The 12,489-nt window shown below is 47.6% G+C and overlaps 1 protein-coding gene across 1 annotated transcript; it reads left to right on the top strand.

Annotated features, from left to right (window-relative positions):
* The first annotated feature begins 593 nt into the window (after positions 1–593).
* LOC104695239 (nuclear autoantigenic sperm protein) lies at positions 594–11,920 on the top strand. Its single transcript, XM_039555754.1, has 15 exons — positions 594–750; positions 1,496–1,546; positions 2,339–2,449; positions 2,963–3,043; positions 3,209–3,306; positions 4,022–4,906; positions 6,685–6,767; positions 7,686–7,762; positions 7,894–7,967; positions 8,991–9,179; positions 9,398–9,564; positions 9,974–10,027; positions 10,121–10,192; positions 11,111–11,242; positions 11,749–11,920. Exons 1-15 carry the CDS (start codon positions 689–691, stop codon positions 11,800–11,802), a joined length of 2,190 nt encoding a protein of 729 aa, XP_039411688.1. The 5' UTR covers positions 594–688; the 3' UTR covers positions 11,803–11,920.
* The last annotated feature ends 569 nt before the right edge of the window (positions 11,921–12,489 follow it).

Below are 12,489 nucleotides of genomic sequence, written 5' to 3'. Positions count from 1 at the left end.
CTCTTATCTCAAGGCCCCAATTAACTTTCTCTAGTTATTTCTCCAAGCAAGAGTACCTAAGGGGGGATGGGAGAATTCCCAAGAAAAGCAGATTGATTCTGTAGATCTGTGAACCCCCTACTTCCCAGCTCTGTTCCTGCAGGGAGGGACGTAGCGGAGTTGAAGCTGAAGAACTTTTACCTTGAAATAGCAGAGCCTGGAGGTCTCGGTGCTGAGCTGTGCTGTGACAGGGCAGCGGCCATATCAGCGCTGCCTGCTCGTGTTACATGTGCCAGGGGAGAGCCGAGCAGCTGCGTAAACTGGGCCGAAGCCCAGGGCCTGCTCGCCTGGAAGAGGCCGAGGGCGGATGCAGAGCCCGGGCCGGGGCGCCAGAGCCTCCCGGGCCCCCAGGCTGGGGCTGAGGGGCTCCGACTGTGGCCGGGCTGTGGTGGAGCGGGACTGCACCTCCCGGCATGCCCCGCGGGACCACGCCTCCCTTGCTGGCACTACACTTCCCTGCGCGCCCCGCGCGGCGGGCGCCCCCGGCGTCCCGCGGCGGGGTGGGCGCGCAGCCTGCCGGGAGCGGTAGTCCCCCCGCGGCGCGCGCGCGCCGCCAGGCGGGCTGGGGCGTGTCCTCGGGGGTATATAGCCAGCCGGAGGGGCAGGGGGCTGCACTCTGCCGCCGCCGCCCCTCTCTCCAGCAGCTTCTATGCAATCCTCGGCCGTCGCCGCTCCCCCCTGCGTTGAGCCCGCGCCGGCCTCCCAGACTAGGTAGGGCCGCGCGGGCTGGCCCCGGTCACGGTGTGTGCGTGTCGGGGACGGGGGGGCATTAGGGCGGGGTGGGGGGGGCGCCTTCGCGCCGCGGGGTACCGGAGGGGATGGGGCGGTAAGGGGGGCGGTGGGCCGGATTTCCTCAGGGGAAGGGCTGGGGGTGCTGGTCGGGCTGGCGCGGCTGCACCCCCCTTAGCCTCCCCTTTCCTCCTCACCGGCGGTGGTACCTGCCTCCGCCAACCCCCCCTCGCCGGTTTTGGTACCTGCCTCCGCCGTCCCCCCCCCGCCGGCGGTGGTACGTGCCGTCGCCCCGCTCCTCCGGCGCCAGCTGGGCCCGCGCGGCTCGCGCGGAGCCACCACGTGACCGCTGCGCGGCCGCCGCCATCTTTGTTGGGGGCAGCCGACGCCGCGGGGCGGGTTGGGGGAGGGGGCGCGCGTCACGTGACCGGCGGCCCGTGAGGAGCCGCCGCCGGGTTTGGCGCCAAGGGCGGGGGGCGGGGCCGGCGGAAGGCGGGAAAGGCCCCATTGTCTGCGCGGGAGCGGCTGGGCAGGGGCTGACAGAGCCCCTCGCAGCCTCCCTTCCAACAATAAACACCAAACCGAGGAGCCTGAGCCCACTCAGGGTGGATGGGCACCTCTGATCCAGGACTCCCGGTTCTGGTTTCGCAGCCCCTAGAGCTCGTGCTGTGAAATAGGTGGCCAGTTCTAAACGTGAATAAACAAACATTCGGTTTTCTGTTTGCAGGATGGAAGAGGAACTGGCAGCTCCTTCCACATCCACAGACAAAACAGACAGGTGAGATGGGAGTTGGAACTGTCAATTAGCAAATAACATGAAATCCCAGAGCTACTGAGTGAAACACAAAGGTTATCCTTCAAATCGGTTATTAGGCTTGGAGTTTAACTCACATGCGTGCTGTAGGTGCTGAAAACTTCTGCTCACCAGTGGTTTGCACAAATCTGGTGCAGCAAAGCCCTTTCAAGGACTGATACACACACCAATACCAGCTGTCCTTGAAGTTCTCGGGTTTCGAATTAGTGCTGGAGAGGAACAAGTATGCAGCTGGCATGTGATAGATGGTACTCCTCTGTGGGCAGCTCCTCTTGTCCCAGTCTGAGATGCTGGGCTGGACCTTCTGGAAATGAAGCTGTGCGAGATGCACTGAATTGAAACAGACACTTGCATCTGTCTCATTGTTCTCAGATGCACCATGCTGTGCTGTGAAAAGTTTTAACTTGGCTTTGTTCTTCTTTTTCTTGATTTAGCACTGGAGTCTGAAACACTGATACTCTGTGGTGTGTTGGTGTGCAACTCCTAAAGTATGTTCTCTTGCAGCCTTTGTCATAGCAGATTCTGATACTTCTTGCAGTGATTGGATAAAATTTTCCTGTCTTCCCTTTGTTATTGGAACTGTCAGTTGTTCCAGATTTACACAAATAAGACCAAACAAATCCTGCCTACCCTGGTAGTTCCAACCACTGTAATATATGCAACTCACTATTCCATAAAGCAGACTAAGTTTTGAAAGCTGTAATTATTGTGAAAGCTAACAGAATCCTGCATTTGATTTATTTCCCCTTCCTCCAGTATGGATGTGGATGGCGAATCAAAGAAACTATTGGGTTTGGGACAGAAGCACTTGGTAATGGGAAATATTCCAGCTGCTGTGAATGCATTCCAGGAAGCTGCGAGCTTGCTGTGAGTAGTAGAATGTTCTGTGTGGTTTTGCTGGGCTTGGGCTTCAGTTTGGCTGTTCTGATGTGGATTATGCAAGAAAGATTCAGATTTTTACCTAACACGTTTATAATTTATAATGCAATTGAGGAGAGGACAAACTATTCAAAGTCACCCAAGAGCTGGAGAATGCTGTAGTTGATGTGCAGTTTAGATGGCTTTTGTGATAAGCATTACCAGTACAGTTCCCTAAGGAGGGAGAGGGATCTGATAATTCATTATGCAGGTGTCTTTTCTAATAACTTGTTCACTAGTCTTGATCAGTCTCTGAGAATAGTACTTTTTGGGTTATAGATTAATTTCCTTAGCTGGGTGTTTGAGAGCCATATCTAACTGAGAGAAGGATTCATTATTTGTTTGAAGCAATGGGAGATGAGCTAAGAAAGTGATCCTTCTGTCTAGGAATACTTAACATTCAAGTTCACATATCCAAATCTAAAGTAGGCGCAGGCAAATAATTATTTATTATTTTTGTAGGGGTAAAAAGTATGGTGAGACAGCGGATGAGTGTGCAGAAGCTTTTTTTTATTATGGAAAATCTCTCCTGGAGTTGGCAAGGTATGGTGACAGTTTGTTATTTGGTGAAGTCTGTCTGATGTAACAGATTTCACTCCGTTGTGGACAGGGTTGCCCTGGGTGGGATGGGCTGTGGCACTGCAGCTTGTGCAGTTCAAATGATGGTATTAAAAGATCCAAGGGATAACAAACCTCTGTTCCCTTTAGAATGGAAAATGGTGTGCTGGGAAATGCCTTAGAAGGGGTGCAGGTGGAAGAGGAAGGAGAAAAAGCAGAAGATGACTCTGCACTGCCAGCTGCTGATGGTATGTAAAGCTGCCTGCCCTGCCAGGGAGGCACCAGGCTGTGTTTTCTTGTTGGAATGATCCAAGTTTAGTCCACTGGTATCTTGGGTAGCCTGAATCATTCTGTTGAAACTCTTGGCAGTCTGAATGGACTCACTTTCTGTTTGGTTTTTGTTAGTCTTGCTGAAGATGAGCAAAACCTGTAAAATATCTGCAAGGAGCTGGTCACTGAAAGCATGTGTAAAGGGTCACCAGGTGTCCATGTCCTGAAACACTGCATTCAAACTTGCTTTCTTAAGCTTTACCGCTGACTCCAACTGCTTTGTAACCTTGTAGCAGTACAGTGTGTGTAGACCCACAGGTCAGAGTCTCTGTAAAAAGAAAGTGGCTGTTTTATACTGCCTGCAGCTGGAGAGGATACAGGAATTCCTGTCCATCCAGACTGTTAAAGCACTGGCACCTCTTGCTTAGCTGTGACTAAAATTGCTGCACAACCGCACACTGCTTGAGTGGCCGCTTGCAATGCTGCAGTCTGGGGAAGGGGAAGGACTTGCTTAGATCAAGTGGCTATGTTGGTTGTGTCCTAATTCCTTCTACTTGGAAAATGAAGCTTTTAGGAATGCTATCCAACTTGGTAACAAAACACACTGGAGGGTCTGAGGGTGGTGTTGTCAGTGCCCATTAATGTCTTTATCACTAAACTCGAAGAAATGTTTATGCTTCCTCAATCATGTAGAAGAAGCAAGGGAGGAGTTGAGAGAACAGGTTTATAACGCCATGGGGGAAAAGGAAGAGGCCAAAAAGTCCATGGAGGAGTTTCCAATACTATCTGAGAAGGAAATCAAAGAAGAGGATGTTGAAATGAAAGAGATTACAGAAGAAAAACCCAAAGAAGCAGCTGCTGACAAGGATGCAAAGCCTGAAGAGAAGACTGAGATTTCTGTGGGAAAAGAAGAATCTTCAGAAGAGCAGAAGAAGCAGGTACCTGTGGAAAAGGAGGCTGTGGAAGAGGAGGCAGCTGTGAAAGAGAAGGAGGTAGAAAAAGAGCAGGAGATGGTGCCTGAGGACAAGGTAGAGAAGGCAACTGAGGAGAAGGAGAGAACGACAGAAGTGTCAGACAAGGAGGCAAAGGCAGCTGGGGAAGAGGCTGAAGCGGGAGAAGTGGCTGTGGAAGAGAAGGGAGAGGCAGGAGAAAAGGCAGCAGAAGCAACAGAAAAAGAGCCAGCTGTGGAGAAGGGAGAGGCTGTAGAAGGGCAGGCAGAGACAGCTGTGGAAGAGAAGGCAGAAGCAGAACAGAAGGCAGAAGCACAGGCAGCAGCTGCTGTGGAACAGAGAGAAGCTGCAGAGGAGGAAACAGAGACAGCTGAACAGAAGAAGGCAGAAGAGAAACAAGAGCCAGTAGAGACAGTTACAGAAGAGAAACCAGGTGAATCTAAAGAGACAGAGTCCTCAAATGAACCTGTGCCCACAGAGGGCAAAGAGCCACCTAATGACACAGAAGAAAAGGCTGAAGTTGCTGCTAATGTAGAGAAAGAGGACAAGAAAGCTGACCTGATGGAAGAGGGTGAAGGTGCTAAGGTAGAAAAAGAAGAGAAAGATGACCTGATGGAAGAGGGAGAAGGTAACACTGAGAGGAGAAAAGTAGTTGTGGGTGGATGACTTGATGGATTTGGCTAACAATGGGTAAAAAGTGTTCCATTCAGAATTTTCTGTTTGCCTTAGAATAAGGAAAAGGCACAGTAAAGTTTTAAGGAATAGTGAATAGTCTCAGTTTCTCTAGACTAACGCTTAACTAACTGCAAAGCAAATCTTACCTGAAAGCAAACTGACAGCCCTGTGAAATGTGTAAGTAATGGCTAGGCTGGTGGAGAATACTGAATGGATGTTCACTTGCATGCATCTGGGTGTATTGCACTAACCTTCACATAACTTGAAGCACAAATTGCCTCTGGTTATAGCTCTGTTTTATTTTTAAATGGTGGTGAAAAAAACAAGAACAGCTGAACACATAACGAAGTACATTTACTTTTGGTGGAGGAAAAGAACTCTTCATTTGAGTCTTTCTGATGGTCATTGCTAGCGAGAATTTAGCTGGAAAATCTAAACTTGATTTGCTGAAGGCTTATTGCTGCTCTAGTACAGTCTTCTGACTGTCCAGCTTCTGCCCTTCTGCTTCCTTGCTTTATTATAGGTGTTTCCAGGACTCTGTTGAAGTAAGACTTGCACCCTTTGCTACAGTAGTACTTTGTTGCCTTAGTGGGCCTGTGCCTTCTATTGCACAAGTTAATTGATGAGCTGTAATTGCAAGTTGCTTGTCAGTAGCTCATCTTCACAGGCAGTGCCTTACTTCAGGAGTGGCAGATGTTCAGACTAAACAGTTCTGGACCCTGGAAGGATTTGTTCCGCTAAGCACAGTGAACACTCAGTGGTGGAGCAGTGACCTAACAGAGTGTCTGTGTGGAGAGAGGATGACTGAAAATAAGCTAAGAGTAGTTACCTGCTCCTCATCCTCAGCAGTGAAAGGCTGCTTATGCACACATACTGCTGCTTTTTGCCCCAACTCTGGTAGTGTGAGGACCCTCTTGAACATCCTGGTCTGGTGCTGTGTCATTCCAAACTCCTCCCACTACTTAAATTTTAGTGTCTGTCATCTCTTCTGTTTTACCTTTATACAAGGTGTCTTCATGTTTACAGCTTTGGCCCTCTCAGTGGTAGGTGTGTGCTTTCTTGGGAGTTAGACTAGTGAGTTCACAGGCCCTCTAGTCCCCACCCAATCAGAGGTTCTGATGTAGGAATTAAGTGTGTGACTTACGGCTGCAGACCAGCCAGTGCTCTGAAGTTATTAGCCATATTCCTTCACTGCACATTTTCCCAGAATGTCTTCTGCTGGTAGAATGGAAGATGTGATGCTCCTGCACAGTGTCAGAAGTCAAATTAGTACTACACAAGAGGAGGTTCATTAACACTGGCACTTAAATGCCTGACATGAGGAACATGAACTCAGAAACAGACCAATTTGTGTGCAGCTTGGCAGCTATCTTGCTGAAAACACTTGTTTTCCGTAGCATGAAGGTCAGCAGTTGGCCAGTGCCTCTAGGGCTGCTCAGGATCTTGTTGCTTCAGTGGGAGCTCACAACAAATTTGTGAGAACTAAATTCTATGTAAGTTTCTGTTGTAGATGGTAAAAAGTTGAACTTACGGACTACTTTAGTCTACAGTGCTGAAGAGTTTCAGCAAGACGGCTGCTGATGCTGAGAATCTAATGTATCTGCTCTTCTTACATCACACCTCTAACCTGTTACTGGAAGGATGAGGGTTGGATATAACATATTCTGCCTGACTCCCTGTCGAGCAAGCACAGGAACAAGAAGTGTGCTCATCCATCTACTTACTTTCTAGAAACAGAAGAATCTGAAGAGGAAGATAAAGAAAATGATAAAGCTGAAGATGAGAAGGAGAATGAATTGACAGTGGAAGACAAGGTGAGGTTGCTGAGCTCTGACACGGGTGCTCATGGAAGGGTGCAGTATAGGCCTAAATATCATGTTGGTTTCCTTCTAAAAGCTCATTTGTGTTTCATTTAGTTCTGTGTAGGAAAATACTTCTGAAAGCCACTATTGCCTAGGAACGACCAGTGTTAGGCCTTGTCTGCATTGTAGCATCTTGCTCAGCTGTGTCTGTAAACTTGGGTTTGTTCAGCTGCTCTGACACAAATGCTTGTGGTGTGCTGAGCTAACGTGGCCTGGTGGGGCAGGCAGGGAGAGCTGCTCCAGCCTGCCACTGGAGTTACTTGGAACAGTTAATTCTCTGCTTGTCTTGTTGTTTCACTGTACATGTTGAATGCTCCTGGTCCAGTCCAGTAAGCTTGTGATTAGGATGGGAATTGTTTAAGTGTGGTGCTCCTCAAACCTGAGATGTACATTGATGTAGCAGTGAAAATGCCTGGAAAAGTCTGCAGCCTTGTAGAGTGGCACTAAGCATTGTAGATAACTGTCTGTCCCTTTCTCAGACTATTCTAACAAAGCTCAAAGGCTCATTAAAAAAAGCTGGACCATCAACTTTATTTGGTTCATCTAAAGAGCACCTTAACTAAGATCTTGCTCTTGAGATAATATGGGTGCTTGGTGCCCTGTTATTTCTGGAAAAAAAGTTAAGGCATATCACAAAACAATGTGAGTTTGTGTTCTGTTGAAACATCTTTACTCCAGGCAAAATCGTGCTTGATACAGTAACCTCTTCTGCAGATTCTTTTTCTTTTTTTTTTTTTTCTTCTAGTGGTAAATGGTTTGCCTCTTGCAGAAATTGATTCCTTGACAACACCGATTAGGAATTTAGTGGTGGTGTTTGATGTGATCTGTGACCAAATCATTTAATGTCTCATGCACTTCTGGTCTTTACAGGAAAGTGAGGAGGATGAAATTGGCAATCTTGAGCTAGCCTGGGACATGCTGGAGTTAGCAAAAGTCATTTACAAGAGGTAAAGACTGAAGTACTAATTTGGGTATATGCCACAGAAGCTCAGTGTAAATTGGAGGGTGGCACAGCCAGTTACTGAATGTGGCATATTCTGATCAGAATTTGTAAATTTTTTTTTTCTTCTTGCTTTAGACAAGAAACAAAAGAAGCTCAGCTCCATGCAGCTCAAGCTCATCTGAAGTTAGGAGAAGTTAGCATTGAATCTGGTAAGTAATGTTAATTGTCATGTGTGAAGTGTTTGATTCCGCTTTCTGTCACTGGATTTTGTACTTTAAAATTAGCAGATGTGTTAAGGCAGTCAGGATGAGAACAAATTAGACTGATCATGATAGTTGCAGCCATGTGAGAAGCTTTGGAATTAATGGTTGGTGCCTTAAATAGGATAGTCTGTGCCTTTGCAGAGCACTGGAAAAAAGTTTGCGTAAGAAGTAATGTGTTGCCAGATCAAAACCAGCCTTGTGTTCTGCTTTCTGTAGTGACCAAACCTTGCTTATGAACTTGAGAGACTTACTGAAATTGTCACTGAGCTTAATTAATAAGAGGTGTCAGTACCATGCCACTGTCAGAACAAAAAGACTGCAAATGAAAAATAGTTGACTGTCTTAGCCCTTCCCAAATCCTAGGCTATAGTCAGGAAAGACTCTTGTGTTACACAGCAGAAAAAAGGAGTGGGAAGCAAGCCCCAGGTTAGTGCTGTGTAATGTCTTGCTTGCCTTTCATTTAAAAACACATTTTAATCTTGTTAAATCCAAATGTACTCTTTCTTTGGGACAGGCATTGGAAATAATCCAACAGGTTTCTGGGCCAGGGCTACAGAGCAAGGGTTGTCTTGTGTCACTAGAACACATTCAGTGGAGAGCTTGACAGGAAGGTGGTAGGGGACTCTGCTTAGCTCCAGATCCATGTTGCAGTTGTGACCAGTTACATTCAGTTCCTGGTAGCAGGTAAAGCAGGAGGATTTGGTGCCTGCTTTGACTTGTCTGCTCAGTTTTCTGTGCTGAGATTAGACAAAGCACTCGTGAGAGAACCAGAGGAACTGGCCTAGACAGTCTCTGAGGGGAGGCAGAGTTGTCACCTGATGGTCTAAAAGCAGCCCAGCACTGCTGTGTTCAGTGATGGTTCTGTTTGCAGACTGTATGATGTGTAACAAAACATGGAGTAACCAAACCAGGGTTTAGATTGTGGATAATTACTGAGGTTTGTAAAGACCTTGGGACTTTCTCCTGTAGAAAACTACACACAGGCAATTGAGGAGTTCCAGGCCTGCCTGGCCCTGCAGCAGAAGTACCTGGAGGCTCATGACCGACTGCTGGCTGAGAGCCACTACCAGCTGGCCCTGGCCTACCACTACAACAGCGACTTCGACGAGGCCGTCCTGCAGTTCGGGAAGTCCATGGAGGTCATAGACAAGAGACTGGGTACGTGGAATTCTGAAGCTGCCTAGTGAGTTTTCTCCAGGCAAAGTAGTGAGGTGTGCTCATTGTCTGCTGTCATGTTTTATCTAAAAGCAATGACAGACTACAGCAAGGGCAGAATTTTTAAAACTGTTTGTTAGCAGATAGTTGCTTCTGGATGTTGGTAACTGGACAGTTACTTTGTCTCGAGGTGTTTTGCCCTGATAACTGTTTCACCCCAGCAATACTGACCGAGCGAATAAAGAAGGCAGACACTGGCTCCCCGGAGGACGAGAAGGAGATTGAAGAACTGAAGGGATTGCTTCCTGAAATTAAAGAGAAGATAGAAGATTCAAAGGAGTCACAGAAGAGTGCAAGAGTAGCTGAGCTGGGACTGAAAGCAACTCTGGTGAGTGTGTCCTGTGGTTTCCTTTTGAGCCAACCCTCCTTCCAGTGGAACTTGAAGTAACTCAGTAATGGGAGGAGCTCAGACTTGATCAGGGGCTGGTGGTTCCTCACAGGTGTTACCAAGCTGTGGTTGTGAGAAGGAAACTGAGGCAGCTGACATCTAAAGAGGATATTTACTAAGTACCCTGATACTAATTGTTCCAAACTGAGAAGGAATTTGATAGGCTTCTGTGGCATTTAATGTATCAGGCCTGGAAATGATGGGTCAGACAGATGTGGAGCGCGTGTTGCCTCTGTCCTGTGCGGAAGTGCAGAAGCCAGTGCTGGGACATGAAGGACTTGGGCTTTCTGTATCTCAGTAAGCTCACATGTATGGTCTGCCACAGTCTGTTTTTTCTGCTTTTCTTAAGGTTGGAACCACATCTGGCTTTGCACAAAGTGAAGGCAGTGGTTCTGTTTCCACAGTAAGTTAATCAAAAATGGATGTTGTTAATTCTCGTCTGCTCTAAGGATTACTGGTTGCATTTGCTCATGTGTCAGTGTCTGTCTTGTATCAGATTCCAGTAAGGAAAGCAGCTGATGGTGCATCTCAGTGTGTAACAGACATCTCTCATCTAGTCAGGAAAAAGGTGAGTCCAGAAATGATTCATTAAACAAGCAGTTTGTTGAAGTACTACTGGCTTGCTCTGTGTAATTAGATTTTTTTCTGTCTTAAGAGGTTTTTTCTTAACTTAGTTGTATAATGGGAAAACATTCCAAAAGTAAAACCAGTAGTGTATGAAACTCTTTTCCACTGGGAGCCAATCAGGAGACCATTCTTGGTGGTTCAGCACCCTGCCCGATGCACGCTGATGTAAATCTGACCCAGTTGTGCAGCTTCTGCAGGTGTTCCCTGAACAAGAGCTTTCTCTGCTGAGGGCCCTCAAGAGCAGCAGGGTCACCTACAGATTCCAAGGAAAAGGCAGGCAACCAGGCTGGGCTGGGTTCCCTTCTTTCCAAAAGGAAATGGGGACTTGGGCTTAATAAATAGTAAAGCCACACCTGGTGGTAATTATAAACTGCCTCTTAAAGAGATCAGGTATTGAACACTTGGTTCCTTTAAGTGTTATGTGTTCTCTAGAAGTGTTTGCTGATTAAAGCTAAGATCTTATAGGGGATACTCTTATGTTGCCTCTGTTCCATTGGCCTGTGAGTTCAGGTGTGCCTGGAGTGATTTGGAGCTGCTTTAGGTGATTTCAAATGTTGTAGATGGCCTAAGTCTACCCTTGAACTGTTACAGGCTCAGTGGTTGCTCCTTTCCTTGCCAGACTATAACTGAGGATAATTTAGGTCTGGAGATCCTGGCACCCAGACAGTGTCACTGTGGTCGAGACCTCGATGCCAGAGCCTCAAAGCTCTGGTTAAACCCCAACCCTGGGAAGTCTGTCCTGAGCCTGGCAAGCAGAGGTTGGGTAGATGATGTGCAATGACATCTAATGCTGAATTTCTCAAAAATATTTAAACTTTGATTTGTACTTAGTAGAGATTATAAATAATTTTGTTTTCAGAGGAAACCAGAGGAGGAGACTCATCAGGGAGACAATGAAGCCAAGAAATCTAAACCAGAACCAGCTGTCAATGGTGGTGGTGGGGATACTGTCCCCAGTGGAAATGAGGTCGCAGAAAAAATGGAAGAGGAGGTGGGCAGCTGAGCCAGGAGTCTGGGCAGTGGTTTTTTATTTTATTTCCCCCCCTCTCTATTCAGGGATTGTTGTGTGCCTGGTAGATGTCCTGGTTTTATTGCCCGCTGGCCTTCACAAGGTTTCCCAGATGAGATGAAGAATATTCCTAGTGGGCAGGATGCATGCTGTACTGTGGTGCTGACCCTGTGTGGGCTGGACAGGCCCAGCTGTGGGGCCTTGTCACCTGTGGGGTGGGACACAAACAGGTTCTGGGTGGTTTTTTGCTGGACTCCACTCCAGCACAGGGTCTTCCCCCAATTTTTAATGTTCCTGGGTATTATTACTGACCCCTGGGCTGTACTTGTTACTGTCAATGCTTTAGGGTAGTGTTGGGCTCTGGAGACCATCAAAGCTCACATAGTCAGTTAAATCTTTAAATTACAGAACCTGTGGGCTGCTGCATGAGTTGGTGCTGTAAGACTGTGTCTTGTCTTTTAAAAACAAACCCTTATCTTCTCTTTTAGACAGAGAAAAGGCCACAAGCAGAATCAGGGGCTGCAGTTGAAAGCACAGTATGATAATTCTTTAACCTTGGACACTCCTCTCCTTACAAGGAAAATGGTTTTGTATATAGTGTATTTTTTCACTTTTTGGCAACTTTTGTATGACTTCAATAAAGATTGTAAGCAAATGGTCCCTCTTGACCTTCCTCCTGTGACAGGTTCCAGCCTCTGCTCCTGGCTCTCCCCCTGGGCTGCAGGTCTCAGCCCTGGCCCACTGCTGGGCTTGTGCTCCCTTTAGCTTCAGCATTTCCACCCACATCTGCCTTCTGAGGCAGGAGCAGAGGCTTGGATGGGCCAGGCAGGGCTGGCTGCTGCAGGGAAGAAGAGCATTGCATGGAATTCACTGTAGTCTTGTCCAGGGATCTGACCTTTTCTCCTTCTGGAGCCTTATCACAGCTGGGGCTGTTTTGTTCATTCAAGGCTGAGCCTGAAGTGGGTTCTAGTGGTGCCTCCCTCAGCTTTGAGCAGCCTAAAGATAGTGGGGAAGGCTGATAAAGAGCTTTGTAACATCCTGGGCCTTGTTGCTGTGTATTTTTAGCTCTGTTCAACCTCCACTTTGCACCCAGGAGGGGGTGCCAGGAGCAGGTGCTGATGGTTTGAGGCAGGGGCAGGGCTGTCCACTCAGACAGCTTGAGTCCCAGGTGGGGCTGGGAGCCTGCCCTGGGCTCTGTGTGTGTGTGTGTGTGTGTATAAAAAAAGGCC

This window comes from Corvus cornix, chromosome 8 (assembly GCF_000738735.6).
Source record: "Corvus cornix cornix isolate S_Up_H32 chromosome 8, ASM73873v5, whole genome shotgun sequence".
NCBI classification, from domain to species: Eukaryota; Metazoa; Chordata; class Aves; order Passeriformes; family Corvidae; genus Corvus; species Corvus cornix.
This window is presented reverse-complemented; position numbering and strand designations above follow the sequence as displayed.

Excerpts from the sequence above, each read along its gene's own strand:
- LOC104695239 (XM_039555754.1), top strand. The coding sequence starts at position 689 with ATGCAATCCTCGGCCGTCGCCGCTCCCCCCTGCGTTGAGCCCGCGCCG. Across the intron at positions 7,763-7,893 it reads GCAAAAGTCATTTACAAGAG|ACAAGAAACAAAAGAAGCTC; the intron begins GTAAAGACTGAA and ends TTCTTGCTTTAG. Across the intron at positions 9,180-9,397 it reads GGTCATAGACAAGAGACTGG|CAATACTGACCGAGCGAATA; the intron begins GTACGTGGAATT and ends GTTTCACCCCAG.